At 41.2% G+C, this 17991-nt stretch overlaps 1 protein-coding gene across 1 annotated transcript; it reads right to left on the bottom strand.

The window, feature by feature from the left end:
• Positions 1–1936: 1936 nt before the first annotated feature.
• Positions 1937–16310, bottom strand: LOC121354996 (p53 apoptosis effector related to PMP-22-like). Its single transcript, XM_041470124.1, has 3 exons — positions 16083–16310; positions 2565–2708; positions 1937–2303 (listed from the first exon to the last, which is right to left on the bottom strand). The coding sequence occupies exons 1-3, from the start codon at positions 16291–16293 to the stop codon at positions 2089–2091; spliced, it is 570 nt and encodes a 189-aa protein (XP_041326058.1). The 5' UTR covers positions 16294–16310; the 3' UTR covers positions 1937–2088.
• Between the last annotated feature and the right edge of the window lie 1681 nt (positions 16311–17991).

Here is a 17991-nt window from a genome sequence, read left to right as displayed (position 1 = left end):
AGGACCGTGCTGGTTTCCTATTCGGTGAACACGAGTGTGTTACCATCTGTGGCACTTCATGGCACAGAATGACGTGCACAGGCACTCAACTCCATAAGCCCATAAGCAGACAGTGCGGTCCATAAGTGTCCACTGTTCTCGTGTGCTTGTGAGCAAGGCCTTGGGAGACAACCAGCGTAGGACTGAAGAATAAGACAAGCTGTAGTTGTGATGCTGGCTGTCAAATTTCAGCCAGCTTACTCAGGTACTCCAAGGTGGTGCCTGAGAGGAGGAGGTTTTGGGGGCTTCCACAATTCCCCACTCTCAGTAGAGAACAAAAATTAAGACTAATTTTTGAAATAATACATAGATACCATATCTTATTAGGTGTAATAAGCATAATGAAAATATTTATGGTAAGTTGTTGCTCCTGAATGGATAATATTACACGAAGAATTACAAGTCATTTGATACTAATTGTGTTCTCAACTATGTTTCACTTTGATTTTCTTCCAGCTAGGAAATATTTTTTAAAAGTATTCACATGTTCTTGCCTAATTATTCCTTGCTGCATATACTCTCCCCATTCCTTATACTCTGCCCATCTCTCAGTCTTATTGATCAAGGTTAGGAGACACTCCATAAAAGTGAATGGAGTTAACTGCTTAAAAAAATCCAACCAACCAACCAACCAAACAAGCAAACAAAAAACTCCAAACAACCCAGGTGAAGCCCTGTGTCTTTATTAATTTTAACTACCAAGAAGTTTTAACTGAAAAATTTTCCATCTCTAATTTGTTGAAACAAAGAACACTTGGCAGGGCTTTTCATAGTACACAATTACAAAATTGCAGATGTGTTACAAGCTAATAAACCTCAGTAGTTAAGGATTTAGATGAGACTCCTTTTCCACATCACATATTATCCTTTTTTTTCACTTAAGAATGAACTGAATGTTATAAAGTTAGGTTTAACAAGGCAGAAACCAGCAGAGTCTTGAGTATAGTTCATTGCTTGCAGTATATTGAGGCTTGAGGCACTGTGGAGTATAGGATGCTGGAAGATGTTTTATGATGTGATTTTTTTTATGAGATCTTTAGTATGAGTTGGTAAGGGGTATTTATGCATTTTACAGTTACATATGACAGTATACACTTTCCACTTTAAAAATACTTAAGAACAGCACGTGAACAAAAAAAGGAGCTTTTTAGCAACTGTATAGTACTTACACTCACACTGCTCCAGCTCAGCTCCTGAGGTGCAGGGAAATCATACCTGACCTTTCTACAGTGGATAAAAAAGCTGGGCCAGTATTTTAAAGTCATAGGTTTTGATACAGCAGAAAAAAATGTTAAGACAGCCAAGAAGAAAGCCACCCCAGGAGCTTTATCAAACTAGGTCTGCAGGTTGCAGGGGTGGCTTGAAATCCCTCCTGCCTCTTCCCACTCTGTACTGGCACCACCAATGGCACACCAGGATTCTTAAGGCTTTACTGGTGTTCCTTGCTGACTCTTGCAAATATTTAGAAATAAATACGTACCACATGAATGAGGAAAAGTCAAGATGCTGTCTCTGGTAGGGAGCTTTAATCCCTTCTTTACTCTGTCCTTATGGCTTAAGTGAATGAATGAAAAATAGAAGCAAAGCTATGAAGTGCTGGCTGTCAGTGGGTAAATGTATTTGACTTTTTTAAAAATTGTGCAAAATCTTCAGGTTAAAGATGATACATACAAAATGGGGTTATTTTGAGTTTCCTTCAGAAAGATGATATGCATTGGGGTTTTTTTTATTGCCAGTTTAATAAGTTTTTCTGAATTTAATTACAATTATGAACGTATTTAAAACACAGTAGAATCCACATAAACCTCACTCATGGGAATAAATGAGGAAAACGAAGGGGTTTTAACATTTGTGCTTTATCTGACCAACCCATATCAGATATGAAGGTCCAAAATAGAGTAGATAACTTTACTGCAGATGCCAGTGGCGTATTTCTACACACATTAGAAAAGTTTCCAGCCTTTTCTACTAACATCTGATGACAATATTCTGAAAAACATAGCTAGTCTGTCATGTATCTCTGGAATATGAACACATTTTTCCTGGTGCTTATGGGGAAGAGTAAAAATATGTGGGCTTGACATTACCCAGGATCTGATCTTCATAGTTAGGAAGGCAGCAGAAGAAGAATCCCAAGCATATTTCCATAATGGCAGTGGTCCAGCCAAAGCCGTAGGCCCAGCTGAACATATTGACTCCTGTCATCTCAATTTCAGATGAGAACTTCACTGGGTAAATCACCAGGCCCATGATGGAGAACACAGCTGAAGAAACAGGAGAAAACAAAAAAATGTTTAAGACCCAGCACCACTGCTGTCCTTCATAATCTCTGCAGCTAAACCCATCCATATTTTGGAGGATCTGAAAATTGATCCAGTGCCATGAGAGACTTTGATTTTTCATAGAGAGCTCAATTGCACACAACAGAAACTTGGGTATATGGGTATAGGATCATCTGAGGAAAACATCAGTTTTAGTATGCATATATATGCACAAGCTAAACTTGACTCCACATGCTGCCTTACCAGCCACGAAAAGCAAGCCTCCAATCCCACGAATGAAGTTGAACCGAAGAGTGTCGATGGCAAATGCTATGATGGCCAGTGCAAAACAGATGACTAGAAGTAGGAAGCCAACCAGGTATGTGGCAGCAGCGGCTCTTCCCCAGGCTGAAATCAGAAGGAAGATGCAAAAAAAACAAAGGTTGGTTTTCTCTGGTTAGTAATTAAAGGTTAATTTAGAAACCTGTGAAAAGAGGATCGTCTCCCAGGAAAGAAAACATGGGAGCTTTCTCTCCACTTGTAGGTGAACATTTCGGTTTCACAAGAAATCATGCACTACCTGCAGAAGGCATAAAATTCCAGATTGGTCTTCTAATACAGGATGAAATGGGGGCTTGGATGAGAGCTTACTGTTTAGTTTTAGCAATTAAGAATTAAGAGACAAATGGCCTTGAAGGTGTAAAACTGGACACTGTCCTTCAATAGCAAATATTACCTCAGCAGATGCCATAAAACCAGCTTCCTTTTGCACAGACAAGGACAATTAAACTGTTCCTGGAACTAATAAAATCTTCCTTTGAAACAAAGTGTTTATAAAAACACTACCAATCTGGCAAACTTAAAGGTATGGAAATAACCCATAAATGTCAAAATTCAGTGATTTCGTCTTTCAGCCTTAGTTTAGCTCTGTGTCCTAAATGGAGCTAAGGATTTGGAATCTGTTTTGTAGGGAAATTGGATCTCTGATTTTGGTTCAAATTTAGAACCACTTCCATTCAAAAAGCTTATTTCGGATATTAATTCTTTCATATTCAAATTATAGATTTTTATGTTTTAACATGTTAAAGTAAAGCATATTGCATTGGCATAACAACTGGAAAAATAATATTTATTTAATATTTCAAAACTTGAGTAACAACTACTGCTCAAAGAGATCAAAGTGTCTCTTCTTCTGGATCTAAAAAAGTCACTTTGACACATTTTAAATTGTATATTAAATTGAGTAAGTAGTTAAAGTCTGCTAGGCATCTACAGATTTCATCCCCTCATCTAAGCCACTATGTCTTTGTCAAGTGTTGGCTTCTAACCAAATATATACGACAGCAGTGCCAAAAAATTATCACAGCCCAAACAACCCTGACAATAATTACAATTCAACTTAAATGCAGTGCATGCTGTTCAGTAAAAGTTCCCTCTGAAACTGAGTAAGTTACCTATCAATTTGTTTGCTTTAAGCATGGAAGTAATAAAATGCAAAGTGTCCTGTCTTTCCCTTGACCAGAGTCAGGTAAGCGTGAAAGCAACTGACCTGTCCCCAGTGAGTAACAACTTTATGTTCAATCTGTCTTTCTCCAGGGCTCACACCACCACTACTATTAGGCAGGAAAAATGGATCAGGATTTTCCAGCTATCCTTTTCTACCCCGCAGTCCACCAAAACCAGTTTCCCTTTTGTCCGCTTTCCCACATTCTCCCTGCTTTATGATTCCTGCTCTGTTCTAGCTATCGCACTATATCTTCAGTTTTATTTCATCTCCATTCTCTTTCTTATTCCACAAAGTTTCTGTCTGCTTGTAGGGCTTTTCAACTGGGTTGTTTTCCCAGTAAACAGGCAGCTGCCTGAGAAGACTGAAAGGGACAGCAATTGTGTTCTTACATCTCTAGCCCAGAGATGTAAGAACATCTTACAGAACATCTTACATTTCTAGCCCAGAGTTTTAGCTCAAACTCTTCTCTCTAGTAGTTTATGGGGGGCTCAGAGGTAGAGTGTGCAGTGTGGAGGCACAGGAGGGAGGACAGCATCTCAGGCAGAGCATCAGAAGAAACAGTCAAGGAGAGGAATTTCTTACACTGCTCAATATACCACATTTAAGGTGTTCCTATTCCCAGTCACTCTGTTACTCCTTTAAAACAGCAAAAAAAAGGGGCACCTGGCCATAAGAGATGTTTCTCAGCAATGGTGACCTTGCTGCTCTTGGATACAAGAGTTCTGGATACTTCTGGCAAAAGGTTGGAATGACAAGAACATCTAGAGGTGATGTTTTTTCTTAGGTACACAATTGATTGTGGTTAGATACAAAACTCCCAGGCAAAGGAGCAGACTCAGAGCACAGCTGCCTGCCCAGCAAGTTCTGAGACACCAGGAGTCCTGGAAGTTCCACCTTCCCTGCTGCCAAAGCTCAGCCTTGCTTCCCAAGAGCAGCTGATGGTAGAGCACCAAGCCCTGGGCTGGGAGCAGCACCAGGGCTGGGGGCTCAGGGAGCTGTGCCTGGTGGCTGCAGACATGTGGGGTGGAACCTTGCCCATGCCAGCAGCTCCCTCCCCCGCCAGGCTCACCCAGGTGTTTTTCCTGAAGTAGTGTTCCAAATGCTGTGACTGTATGGAAGCAGATTGGGCACACGCCCAGCCCTCTGGGCACTGGCTATGTGGCAAGAAGAGACATGCTTGTTGCAGGATGCCTACACCATTTGGAGGCATTGCTCAATCACCTAACAGTCAATTTTGTGGCTCTCAGTTCTACAAAAGAGAAAAAAAACACCTTCAATGTTGGAAGAAAAACAGCTCAGTTTTTCTGCCAAACAGGCAGTAGAGTGTATGAAGAGTGAGTCTCTACAGGGTTTTTTTGAAGAAAAGTATCCTGAGTTCATCTGCCCTTTGCAAAAAGCAGCAGCTATCAGTATTCTAAGACCAAAGTGTGTAAACATCTTACCTTTCTAGAGTAAAAGGTAACAAAGGCTTTGTGCAGCAATAATTGCAACTGTTTCAATATTTGAGATGCTTATTTTATCTTGTGCCAGCCAGAAGCACTCAAGTAGCTTAGTTCTTTACAAATAGAACTAAGAACTAAAATTCCTTTAAAATGTCAAAATCAGAAGAATTAAATTGGTCAAAAAACACAGACAAGTAAATAGCTAATTTGGTCCCAAATATTTTCTTATCTTCCAGTGTTGTGGGGGGTTTTGTCTTCAATGTTGAGTAAAAATATAAATAAATTGTTCTATCTGCAAAGCTTTTTCTTAAAAATGTGACCTCCAGGCCAAAGAATCCTCATGGGTGCAACACCAATTCAGTGTATTCTTGGCTGTAAAGCAAGGGCAATTAAAAGCTGAAAGGGTCCAGTCCACTGTCACCAAATCAAAAATTGAAACAGAGGAAGCAGAAGGTTACAGGATATCAAACTGAGTTTGTAAAAACATTTTGAGATCTATTTTCTCAGCCCCAAAAATGGTGGTGATTTTTGGCTGTTTAAGAGTTAAAATGTGCTTGTGAGAAAAGAAACGTACTTATACAAAAGTGTCCTTGAATACCAGCAGCATCCTGTAATGCTTTGATGCCAGTCCCATTTCTCTCTTTCTCAGTTCCTCCACCAGCTGAAAGAACACCAGTGAACACTATGAAAGCATTTGTGGGCAGCTACACACCAGCCACTCTTCAAAACTCCTTCTAACTGGCAATTTTCTGAGCAATTTAGTCTTAAACAAGATACCGCTATCTCAAACAGGCAAGAGGAACCCATGTTCTCACACCTGTCTCAAGCGAGTGAGGACAGTGCTTCTGATAGCAGAGTTTTTTTATGTCACTCAGCAGTGATTTGTGAGAGTCTGGGCTGCCCAAAGTGAATACAGTAATATGCGACCACTGGAAAATGCAAGTGCCTGACTTCTACAACTCCCTGCTTTGTGAGAAGACCCCTGAGCTAATTTAGAGACCAGAGAGAGCCCTCCAAGCCAGGACAGAGCTCATGATATCTTATGAGCTACATAATAAGCTGAGACAGAATTCAATAATAACACAGATTTATTACTCTGCTATTAAAGCTAACTCAGTTTGGAGGCAGCATGACTACCTCTTGTACCATATAAACACATTCTGGTTATCCTATATGTGGCTGCAGCCATAGGGAAGATGATGGACTTATTAGACATCCAGGACTAAGAATATCTCCAGTTTCCTGCCTTCCTGATTTTACTCCCTTACACATTTTACAGTTTGTGAAAGTGTAAACACTGTCAGTGCTTCACACAAAAAGAAACAAACTTTCTTGCTCAGCAGTAAGTTAAGCCAAATCTTTGAAACACTATACCTATTTCCTCAGCCTGTCATGTTTCATGCTCCAAATGGCGCCTTCAAAAATAGAGCTGTTGTGTCTTGAAAATAGCATATAACCTTTACTTGTTCCATGACAAATACAAATGCCCAAGTTCCTGGTGTATGTGCTCCAAAACGTGGGAAAACAGTCACAATAACATTCTCTTGTTTTTCTTGATCTGGTACTCCCACACCACATAAACTGCTGAGTCTCTCCTTGGGTGACATTTTCTGAAAGCAACCCCAGAGAGTTCAGAAGTACCGCTCCTTGTGTGATCAATAAGAACATACTTCTCCAAATTTTCCTCTTGGTTGGAAGCTAAATACACAACTAGCATTGGAAAGAAAAATATTTATTGCCAGCTCAAAGACACCAACAATTATCTAGAGGTTCTTGCTGACTGATCATTTTCACATTGCAGTGAATTGTGCAGCGATTTGAGGAGGGGTAGGTTTAATTCACAAGAACCAGGGAGGGGTGAAAGAAAATGTAACAGACATTTTGCTCTGTTATCCTTCATACCACCAAGGGAAAGGAACATAAACCCTGCAGTTCTAGCTGCAGTCTTCCAAAGCAACTCTTAGGAGAACTAAAATCTGCATTGGTAGCAATTCACCTCTGTGTTGTACGTAATGAGAATGTTTCTAGGCTGAGTTTGCAGAGCTCAACCTGTTTAACATCTCTCTGATTAAAGGGAAAGAGTGTTGTTTTGGAAACAAAGCTGAACTCACTTGAGTTTCTCAACCTGGCGTTCTTTGTCAGGGTGCGGCAAGCGCTGCAGAGCACATGCTTCACTTTGAAAAGGACCTGCTTTGGCCAGGTTTTACCCATTCCCCTTTGGTTTGTTCTCCTCAAGAAGGTTTCCGTGTGAAAGTGCAAGTGTTTGCAGCAGAACTCGTGTTCCCTTAGCATGACTCTTACGGTGTTCCATCAAACACATTAACCCACATCTCTACCAGCCAAAGGGTTACAAGCTTCTGGCGTGCATGCACGCCACTGTCATCAGGACTCTGGATTTCCTGTGTTACCTGTGCAACATGACACAGTGCAAAATCCTATCTTCTGGAAATACTGACTTTGTAACATGCCAACTACAGGGACTTTCTGCGCTCTTTCTGGAAATAAATGCGCACTATAATCTCTGCAATTGTTTGCTGATCACGTGAGCTGGCATTGAAATACCAGTGTGCATGGGTTTGTATACAGCCAAGATAAATCAGAAACTACCAAAAGCAGCTTCTTTTTAATAAACTGCATGTGCAGATTAAAAGCCATTGACTGAAAATTATTTCAAAGGAAGTCTGTACAAATGAGAGAGAAAAAATCACATATTAGTCATGGGTAATTTATGAACAGAATAAAATGAGGAAAATAATATCAAAGGTATGATTACATATGTACTATTTTTTGAGTTTCTGCCTTCATTGCATCTGGATCATTCTAAAAAGAACTTCATTCTCTTTGTATCTTTCATATTGGTAGTCAATACTGGAGGTTTTTTTAATTTTTTTGGTTGAAATTTATCTTTTGCAGTGGAATACTGAATTTTTAGTCTTTCTATATTGTATCCTCTTTGGTAACTCTGTTCTTTTCCCCCTAGCACTACTTTTTTAGAATTCATTGGCTGTTAATATAGATTTCTCATTTAATAACAGAGTATTATCTCATAAAAGTAGTTTTTGTGTGAGCCAGAACCAGCTTTTAGCTTGCCACTATTTAAAAGACATCCATGACCTATTTAGGTTCACATTAGGATAATGTCATGGCCAAAGTTTCTCAATGACTAGTAACAGGTCCCATATAAATGAGAAAGGATTAGGACATTAGGACAATTACCCCACAATAATGATTTTAGATGACAACATTAAGGAAAAGAACCTTTATAAGTAGTTCTTCTATCAATAAAACACAGTATACATTAGCAGAAGGCAGTGTTTTGTCCATAGCTGCATGCTAAAATGATAGCTCAGTGTGGCTTGCTGGGCTTTAACTCCTTTAAAGGAAAAACCTATTAATTCCTCACCCCTGGCTTCACCCACAAACAAACACAGGCAAAATCTTGTGTAATCTGCAGCCCTCCTTTCTTACTGAGGCAAGCAATTAAACTTAGAAGCTATTCTGACTTGAATTTGAGGGGAGGAGTAGTTACGTCTTGAGGGAGTGGTTCAAATTCATCTCATCATAAGCTCAGGCATGTACAAGCTTGACTTAGAAGCTGGCTTCTGCAAATCCTGCATTAATGAGGGCTGCTCCCTGATGCTTGCTTAGTGCTGGGAAGGCAGAAGGGGCAAAAGGTGTAGAGCCATCATCAAAGGCAGCACCAAGGGAGTAAGTTAGATATTAAATGTAATGCACACACAGTGCCTCAAAATTAAAGGTTTGCTCATGAAAGAGTCAGGAAGTACCCCTATCTCACATTATCTTCAGAAGCAGTTGCACACACTGGGAAAATCTCAGGATTAAAGCTCAGCCTCTTACACTTTAATGCTATAACATTTTTCCTCCTATTGTTTTCCTATTTATTTTAAATTAAAGCAGTGTTACTTATACTTGGATGTGTACATGGAGTTTGGGAGGGTCAGGTAAATAAAATAGGTAAGGTATTGATTAATCGGTTCATTTACATAAGCTCAGTTAATGAGAATAGCAAGATGTACCTGCTCCCTAATTACCCCTGAGTGGGTTGAAATATGTAATGTGAATTAAACAGCGTTGATTTCCATGATAACACAGGCTATGAACTAGAACTTTTAATCAAATCAAAGTAGAGTGGAACCTTTTAAAACAAAAAGTTCTTTTTAAGTTTTATATTCCCAGAGTCATTTGGGACTAATGAACACTGAATTTACATCTTATTTCCATGTGCACCAAGAATTGTTGTCACTCTTGATCTGCAGTTTTCATGCTGTGAGCAAACTTTGTTCTGAAACCTTGATGAAAATCACCTTTCACACTAGGGAATTTCCCACTAACAGACAGCAGCTGTGAACCTGGATGTGATTTTCTGATAGGAGCAAAATTTTACTATTTGCAAAATAAAACCCTCAGAATATAAGCAGAAGCTGTGCTTTGTACTCATAAAAATATATTGAATTTATTTACTTTCCTTGTTAATGAAACAGCTTTTACAATGCATCCTGAAAATCTTTGTCCCGTGCTGCTTACTGCTGATGAGGTTGTTAAATGAACTGCACAGAGACTTCCTATTTTTGGGGGGCCTGATTTGGGCACAGCATCCATATGTCAGCACAGTAGGTGACATTAGATGTACTCAGTTTCAGATTAGTAATTCAGCAGGACTGAAGTGAAGTGTAATTTAGTACTAGTAGAAGGAAGCCAGATACCTCTGGAACACAGGCTCGTGTCAGCACTCCACAAGCTGCTTTGAGTTCCTGGGAATTTTTGACCAATGAGTTATTTTGTAATGGTACTTGACAAAGAAGAAACATGGCATTACAATGCTCACTGAGTCAGTGTGTTTGAGGTGTCTCAGAACAACACAAGCTGCCAGTAAAAAGTGATACAGAAATGTGAAAGAATGTTCTGAGAGTTTTGTTTCTTTTGCTGTTCAACACCTTCACACTTAAGTAATATGTTTAAACCTACAGCAGAATTTGAAATACATCTTGCAGCCCTTATCACTGTTCAGACTATGGAGATGTAGTTATGGAAATGCTGTATTAGATTACCTCAATAAACTAGAGGAACAAATGAGTTGAAGAGGATTGAGAATTTGACCACAAGTTTCCACATGCTGTCAGCAGAGATGTCTCCTCTGTAAGTGAATGGAATCCTCCCTTCAGAACTTCAGGGCCTGAAAATGCAAAGTGTTGAGGATCTTCTTAAAATCCTCAGCACCAGCAGTTCATATCTCCTGATGGGCAGGTGAGAATGTTCCACATGACTGCATAATAGTAATTAAATGCTCTGGCCTTGATTCCCTTCTCTTATACCCCTTATACCTTACTGTTTATACTGTTTAGGAACAATGGAGTGTCTCCTATGAGCTGGGGAAAAATCAATTTTTTTCTTTCCTTCTTGCATCATTCCTTGCACAAACACTGTTGTGATTTTTTCATTAGCTATATGTTTGAGACTGTATTTTTTTGCATTCTAAGCTTTGAATAATTATTGAGTGTTCTACATTATTCAGTAACTAATCTTGTAATCTCATTTCTCATTGGTTAAACCCAGGGAACATTATACTTTAAGGAGAATGATGTTTTAGGAAATCATATGCTTCTCTACACACTGTCATTAAAACTACAGACAACCACTTTATATAAATATAACCATTTTATGATACAATACAGCAGGAACAGCAGCAGCCTTTTGTTTTCAGTTCACCCTGTGTCAAAGGAGTCAAGGTTTGCCCCTTAATCCAGGCCATGCACAGAGGAGAGCTGGGATCCATCCTGGGCTCTCCCACAGGCTTCCTTGAACTGCTCTGAAACCTCCCCAGCCTCTTTCCCAGCTGCAAAGACACTTTTGCAAACTTACTTGGATGTTGCCAAGTTCTGAAAGCTGTTAAGTTCAGAACCTTGACTTCAGGAAAAATCTGTAATGAAGGCCCAGTGACTTGAGCTGGTCCCTACTTCAAAAGCACAGTTACTTATTTACTTCATTTCTGTTTTGATGTACGGACACCCCTAGATGCCAGAGAGACACTGGGATATCTTGTTTGTCCTCCATCTGCTGTATCCCATCCTGTCCCTCTGGAAATGTCCCCATGTCACTCTGCTCAGGGTGCTCGCTTTATTTTGGGGCAAATAAGGGTTTCCCCATGCTGGGATTAGGTGCTGGCTGTCAGATGTGATGGGAATGTGGGGGAAGGAAAAACAGTTTTACGTAGGTAGTGTGGCAGTGGCAAAACTTGGTGGCTGGTCTGTCCTGTGCCCCACGTGTAATGAGCCAGTGCTCTGATGGAGAAGGTAATTTTCCAGAGGGAGAGCTCTGTGGCCAGCAGTGTAAGGCCTGTGGTAGATGCAGTATCAAGAGAGAGACTTTGGAACTTTTGGTCCAAACCACACCATGTTACCTTGCTGTTGTATCACTACTTGGGTATTTTTAGTAAGTGATTTCCATTTTGTTCTTCCTCCAGGATAATAAATGTGCTTCACTGTAGCAAAAGATTCCCTGGAAACAAAAGCCTGGTACAGGCAAAATGGGGGGAAAAAATCTACTCATCAATGGGGATGCAGAATATATCTTTTCTCAAAAGGATATTACTTTTGCAACATTTCCTTCTTTCACTTATCCTGTAGCCATACTTATCTGCTGTCATATTTGAAGTAGTTTTTGTTCATTATAATCATACTATACTAGCCTTCTTATCTTGTAGTATTGTATTCATATTCATAGACCAAAATAAAACTGGATACCTAGAACATACTTGCCCATTATTTGGAAGACAAGTTGCACAAAGGTGTCCCTTCCAGATGGCAAAATCATTCATCCCTCCACTAATCTCCACAGCCACAAACCCCTCCACACATCCCAGGAAAAACCTATAATATAATATTATGATGTGAAAATAACTGAAGATTTGGATTTCACTTGCCATATGGAAATGCCTTTTCCTGATTTTTTTTTTCCAAGGTATCTGTTTTCACTATGCAAATATGATGATCTTGACAACATACGCTTTAAAATTTCAGGTTTTTTGATGGCAGCATCTGCAAATGGAAGAATTACGAGGCTGGATGGAAGATAAGGGACAAGTGTAGTCACAAGTTTTTCACCCTTTGTGCATCACATTCAAACTAATAAAATCAGTTATTTTCTCCCACTTTATTTATTATGTATTTACCTACACATGTTTAAACATCTCCAAAGCCTGCAGTGGAATAAATTACATACTGAAGAAATGTCTCAGGTCTGCAAGACACACCTCGTTCAAGACAGGTGTAGCCAAAGAACAAGAAAAACAAAGGAGTGCTGTGCCAGCGTACATGATGGGATTTAACCTGTGCATTTTCTTTGTAAGCTCAGCCATGTCCCACAGAGGTACATTCCATATTGCTCATTGTCTATCCAAAAAGTCTTAATCTCTCCTTGTATGTGTTCAAGCATGTCATCAGATTGAGCCCTTTGTTTTTTCAAGTGCAAGAACAATGAAGAGCAAGAGCAATGAATCTCTGAGTCCCTCATCCTAAATTCCCTGCAGTTTGAGTAAGTGTCCTAATGCACTGGGTATTTTTTCCTAGAAAGTTCTATTTATTTGAACTAAATATGCTTGAAAAGCAAGTCTTTGATAAAGTCTACATGAGGTCATATGTTTAAAGCAGATGATCTGAAGTCTTGGAGAAGATAACAGTGTATAAACTCTTCTTATTCTCACTTTCCACAGAGCTCATAAACTTTGCAAAAGACCTCAGGTTAACAGATGCTTTCACAAAAGGTAAGTGCACCAGTGGAGTTACTTCACTGCCTTTCCAAAAAAAAGAAAAAAATATAAAATCAAAACCTCCAAACTCCACTGATGCAGCAAATGAAATACTCAACCTTCTTCCCTTCCAATATAATCAACCTCAATGACATTGGGTTCTTGCCTTCCAACTGTATAAACATACCTTAAGCCAAACAGCCAAGATTCAAGGGGAATTATAAACATTGCACGTGCAGAATTTGATTTGAATTTGCACATTATAATTAACAACTTGCAAGGATGTTGCAATTACGTCTAATAATGATAGGATGAAGATGACTGTAGTGGATTAAGATAACTACACTGTCCAAGTCATGTTGACAATATTTGCTGGCAGCTGCTGGGGTACACATACATACAATGTTTATCAGTGAAACCACCCCTGCAGGAGGGACAAATTTCAGAACCTACCCAGTCAGTGGCAGATTAGGCAGGGAAGCTGAGAGTAAAGGTCAGAAGAAACAAGATGGAAACTGTGGAACAGAGGGAGGAAAAGAGATCTCATCTCAGGAATGCTGTACAACATTTCTGTCCTTTACGTTTACATCACATCTTTGTCTCTGTGCTCAGGAAGGTGTGTAATTACACTTTGTTTAACCAGCACAAGCACTGTGTTTAGCTTGGCACAAAGTTAAACATCCCACAGAACATGGTGCTGAATGCTTGTTTTCCATGACTTTTCTGGAGCACAGTAGATAAATTTAATCCCAGAATTACTAAAACCCTCATTTCATCACTAAGGAAGGTACAATCAGGCTCAACACAAGACCTGCATGCTCACAAATGAGATGCTGTCATGGCCTGCTCTTTTGGGTGGAATCCAAGACCAGCATTAGCCACCTCTGCCCTGCATGAGAAAAGGTGGGAGTCACAAAAGAAGAATCCCAACCCTGCATCACTGAACAAGGAAAAGTGGAGAACAGGACTGGATCTGAGGATATCCCACCTCTGTCGAGAAAGCGTCTGAGGGAAAGATCTGGAAAAGATCAGGACAGTGTTTGCAGCCTTAACAGTTAGGTCTACAGTCCTCTTCTGAGTCAGGGATAACTCACCCCCATGAAGGGCAAGGTCTGCATTTTAACGGCAAAATCTGGCAAAGGCAGAAGCCTGGCAGCATAACCCACTCTTACCTGGCCTTTGCATACCTTATTTACATACAGCCTTCACATATTCTCCCACTATCTAGGTGACTCCATTGTGCCAGACATATCCAGGAAATTTTGTCCAGGAGGATTTTGAGGATTTGCTTAGGCTTCCTGGGTATTTAATCACCTTGAAGAGTTCAAGTGATAGATGCATGCCTATTGAGGGCATAATGCAGACGTGTAGCTCAGGAACAATGTTTCTAATGCTTTCAGAAGCATCAGTGGACTCTCCAATGTACCTGCTGGATGTCCTGCATGTTTGTACCAAGTCCACAATGTTTGTGTAAAAAGTGCTGGACTTATTGTGGATGTGATTCATGGTAACTCCAGACATTGCAGGACAGTCTGCACAGAGGATGACCTCCCTGGTTCGTCTGTAGATGCTGTCCAGTTTCCAGGGAAACTGTGCATGCAGCTGCAGAATTTGAAGCTATCAGAGTGAGGCAGGATAAGGAAGGAAGTGAAATGCCAAACACCTATCTAGGTCCCAGAAGTAAGGAGAAATTTCTCTTGTTTTATCAAGAGAAGCAAGGTGAAACATCTCTATGTTTTCTGTCCAGTTAAAGCTGGCATTCATACCATTCTCCAGGGCTTAACTTGGAGACCAAGAGGAGGGCTCACTTTTCAGGAAACTTAGGAGGAAATTCAGGACTGAGAAGCCCTCTACTAAGCATCATGTTCTTTCTCCTTCTCTCAAGTCTCACGTAGCAGAGGCCCATTTGCTGGCTTGACTTGGGCCCAGCCACAGAGCTGATGCTGGAGCCCTGAGAGCAGGGCTGGATGGTGATGCTCAGTGGAGCTGGTCTTGCCTGGAGCCCTACACTCACAGAGGCCTGCTGCAATTAACTCATTACAGCTGCATTTTGTGCATAGAAGGTAGAGTTTCATGACATACAATAAATCTTCAGGAACAATTTTGAAGCGCAGTAATAAATAATCCCTGAGATTGCTTCAGCAAGTGCTCTTACTGTTATTTTTAAGAAGAAGAACTGAGATTCTGAGCCCCAGAGAAAAGGTTCTTCCTTCTAATTTGAATGAGCATAAATTTTAAGAACTCTTGAACTTCCTTTCCAGCTCAAGCTAACAGCCCTTCATTCACTATTACTTGTTGCAAACCATGGCCAACAGCAAATATACAGAAAGAAAAATAAAAAGGAAAAATAAAAAAGAAACAGAGCACAACCAGAGTGACCCTTCTCTTGGGCTATTCTCTCACACTTGTGGTTTACGTCTTTTCAAGCTGAAGATTGCACCCAGGTCAACATGTTTAATAGCATACTTCACCAAAACTTAGTACGAACAAGAAATCCTTTCATCTTTTAAAGCTTTCTTTCATAATCACAAGGAGATTCTTTCACACGACCCACCTACTGGAGCAGTTTCAGGGCAGCATTCTGTAGCCTGACACTCCCTGGGAATATCTTGCTGCCATCTTACATTTTTACCTGCCTGTTTCTGGCACTCAGACCTGCTTGTCACACTGATGCCAGGCTTACCCACACAACTTGCTCTTTGGATGTTTGATCACCGGCAGCCATTAAGTTTTGAGGAGCAGTGATTAGTGAGAAGAGGATACCAGGTTCTTCTGAGAGAGGAAGAAAATCCTGTATTATTTTTTGCACCGGTACCATACCATGCGTGGGGCTTTATGTATTATGTAATCCTCTAGATTCTTTTCTGCACAAGGGTGTGAGGGCATTTTATTTCTTCACCCGGTTAGTCAAAAGCCTCGGTGCACTTAGCGATAGTCCCTATTGCCCGTGGCTTCATATATAAATGCAGGTACTGGGTGATCCAGTTAGGACACCTGCGGGAAGGTGACCCGGGGGATGCGACCCTCTGCTTCAGATCCTGCTCCCCGCCACCCCTGCAGGCGCTTACCGTAGTCCATGAGGGAATCACAGCTCCATTCCCCGCCTTGGTTAGGCCTCCTGCAGATCTGCCACAGCGACGCTTGCAGCACGTAGGGCAAGGTCTGCGACTCCAGCCAGCCCCAGCCCGCCAGCGCGATGATGCCGAAGATGACCCCGATGCCCAGGAGCAGGGGTAGGATCCATCGGCAGCGCGTGTAGTCGAGGCCGTACTTCACCATGGCTCAGGGCAGTGCTGGCAGGACAAGGCCTCTCTGCCACAGGCTCGGCCGCCAAAGCGATGGTGCCTCTGCAGAACTCCTGGAAAGGCGGTGCCGGCACCTGCGAGCGCGTGTGCAGATGTTGGGGAAAAGCTTTTCAGCCAGGACAGACACAGCAGAGAGGGAGGGAGGGAGCGATGGAGGGAGGGAAGGAGCTCCACCTAGATTCAGATGAGTAAGAGCTGCCGCTGAGCAATAACCAGTTGAACTGGGGAGAAGCTTCGAGGCTGGGTTTATCTGTGAGATCTTCTCTGCCCTGCTGACTAGGTAACAAATCAGGAGATGTTTACCCTCAGCATTTAACACTTTCCTTCCTGACATCCCCACCAGCAGCTGTGCTTACACCTTTCCATCTTCTAAGGGGTTTGCATTATGGCAGGAGAAAGCAGAGACGAGAGGGAACAATTTGCATGACATGGTGGATGCCTCTGAGACTTACCACCTGGAGGCTGTGAGCTGCCCTTTAGGACTCCATTTAAAAATAAAATCATACCTTATTTTTTACAACAAAAGAAATTTCCATAGCTGTTATAAAGCTAAGGCAATAAAGAATGTCACTGTTGGCTCTTCCCCTTCTGAAGCATAGGTACAAAAGGAAAGAAAAATATCGTATGATCTGGATATAGCCTTAATGGGAGAACAAAAGCTGAGTTCTGATTTGACTGAGCTCCACAAAGGCACCGAGTGTGGATCTGGCTGTACAAGCACTGCCTGGGGCCTGTCAGAGCCTGTCTGCAGCTGCTAAGAGTGCAAGGCAGGGATGAGCCATCACCTCTCTATGCCCTGGGAGGACACCCAGCCCAGTGCAGGGCACAGCTTCCTGTCTGTCAGCTCAGAAGCGATATTGTTCCTGTGTTCCCTGCACTCTCCCTTTGAACCAACACGTGCTACAACCTAGTATTTTGGTAGGGCCCAATTACATTTGCATCTGGAAGGAGCTGCAGCCCTTGATCATAGCTGGTTTGTGTGAAACACAGTTAAGCCCAGAGGATGCGAAGTATCCTTCTGCTCCCATGGTGGATTTTGTCAGGTAGGGCTGCATACAAGTACTGATGTGTTTACTCAAAGAAATTTATTATTGTATTGCAGCTCTCATGGTGCAATGTGACAGCTGTGACCTGTTTGTGAACTACAAACTCCACAGTGTTTTTCTGAATTAACACTCATAAATCAATAATGGCCTAAATAAAAGCAATTAATAATTTACATTGCACTGATACACTGTGCCTGAAGAGGTATTGAGCTTGAACCAAACTGGAACATCCACAGCAATGAGCTGCAACACAGTGAAGAAATAGTAATTCTACAAAGAATTAGATTTGAAGAAGTAAATTTGACACCATGCCTTCTCTCTCATCAGATACCTTATTTGCCTGCTGGTAGATCAGCAGTGGCTGCCTTATCTCTCATTCTGGCCAGCTGAAACCTCCTGCCAGCAGCTGCCCTGTGGCACAGACAGTCCAATATCCTGTGGCTGTGAGAGGTCCATCAGGAGTATCCAACAGGCCTCTGTGTGAGCAGAAGACATTTTTACTGTTTTGACCATTGAACTTGAATGTTGCTGAAAGCTACAGCCAACTATGAAGACACTTCAGCTGCTGTTTTGAGCTGGAAATAAGGGACAATCTCACCTTTTTTTTTTTTTTTTTTTTTTTTTTG

This window comes from Pyrgilauda ruficollis, unplaced genomic scaffold (genome assembly GCF_017590135.1).
Source record: "Pyrgilauda ruficollis isolate IOZ18807 unplaced genomic scaffold, ASM1759013v1 scaffold24, whole genome shotgun sequence".
NCBI classification, from domain to species: Eukaryota; Metazoa; Chordata; class Aves; order Passeriformes; family Passeridae; genus Pyrgilauda; species Pyrgilauda ruficollis.
This window is presented reverse-complemented; position numbering and strand designations above follow the sequence as displayed.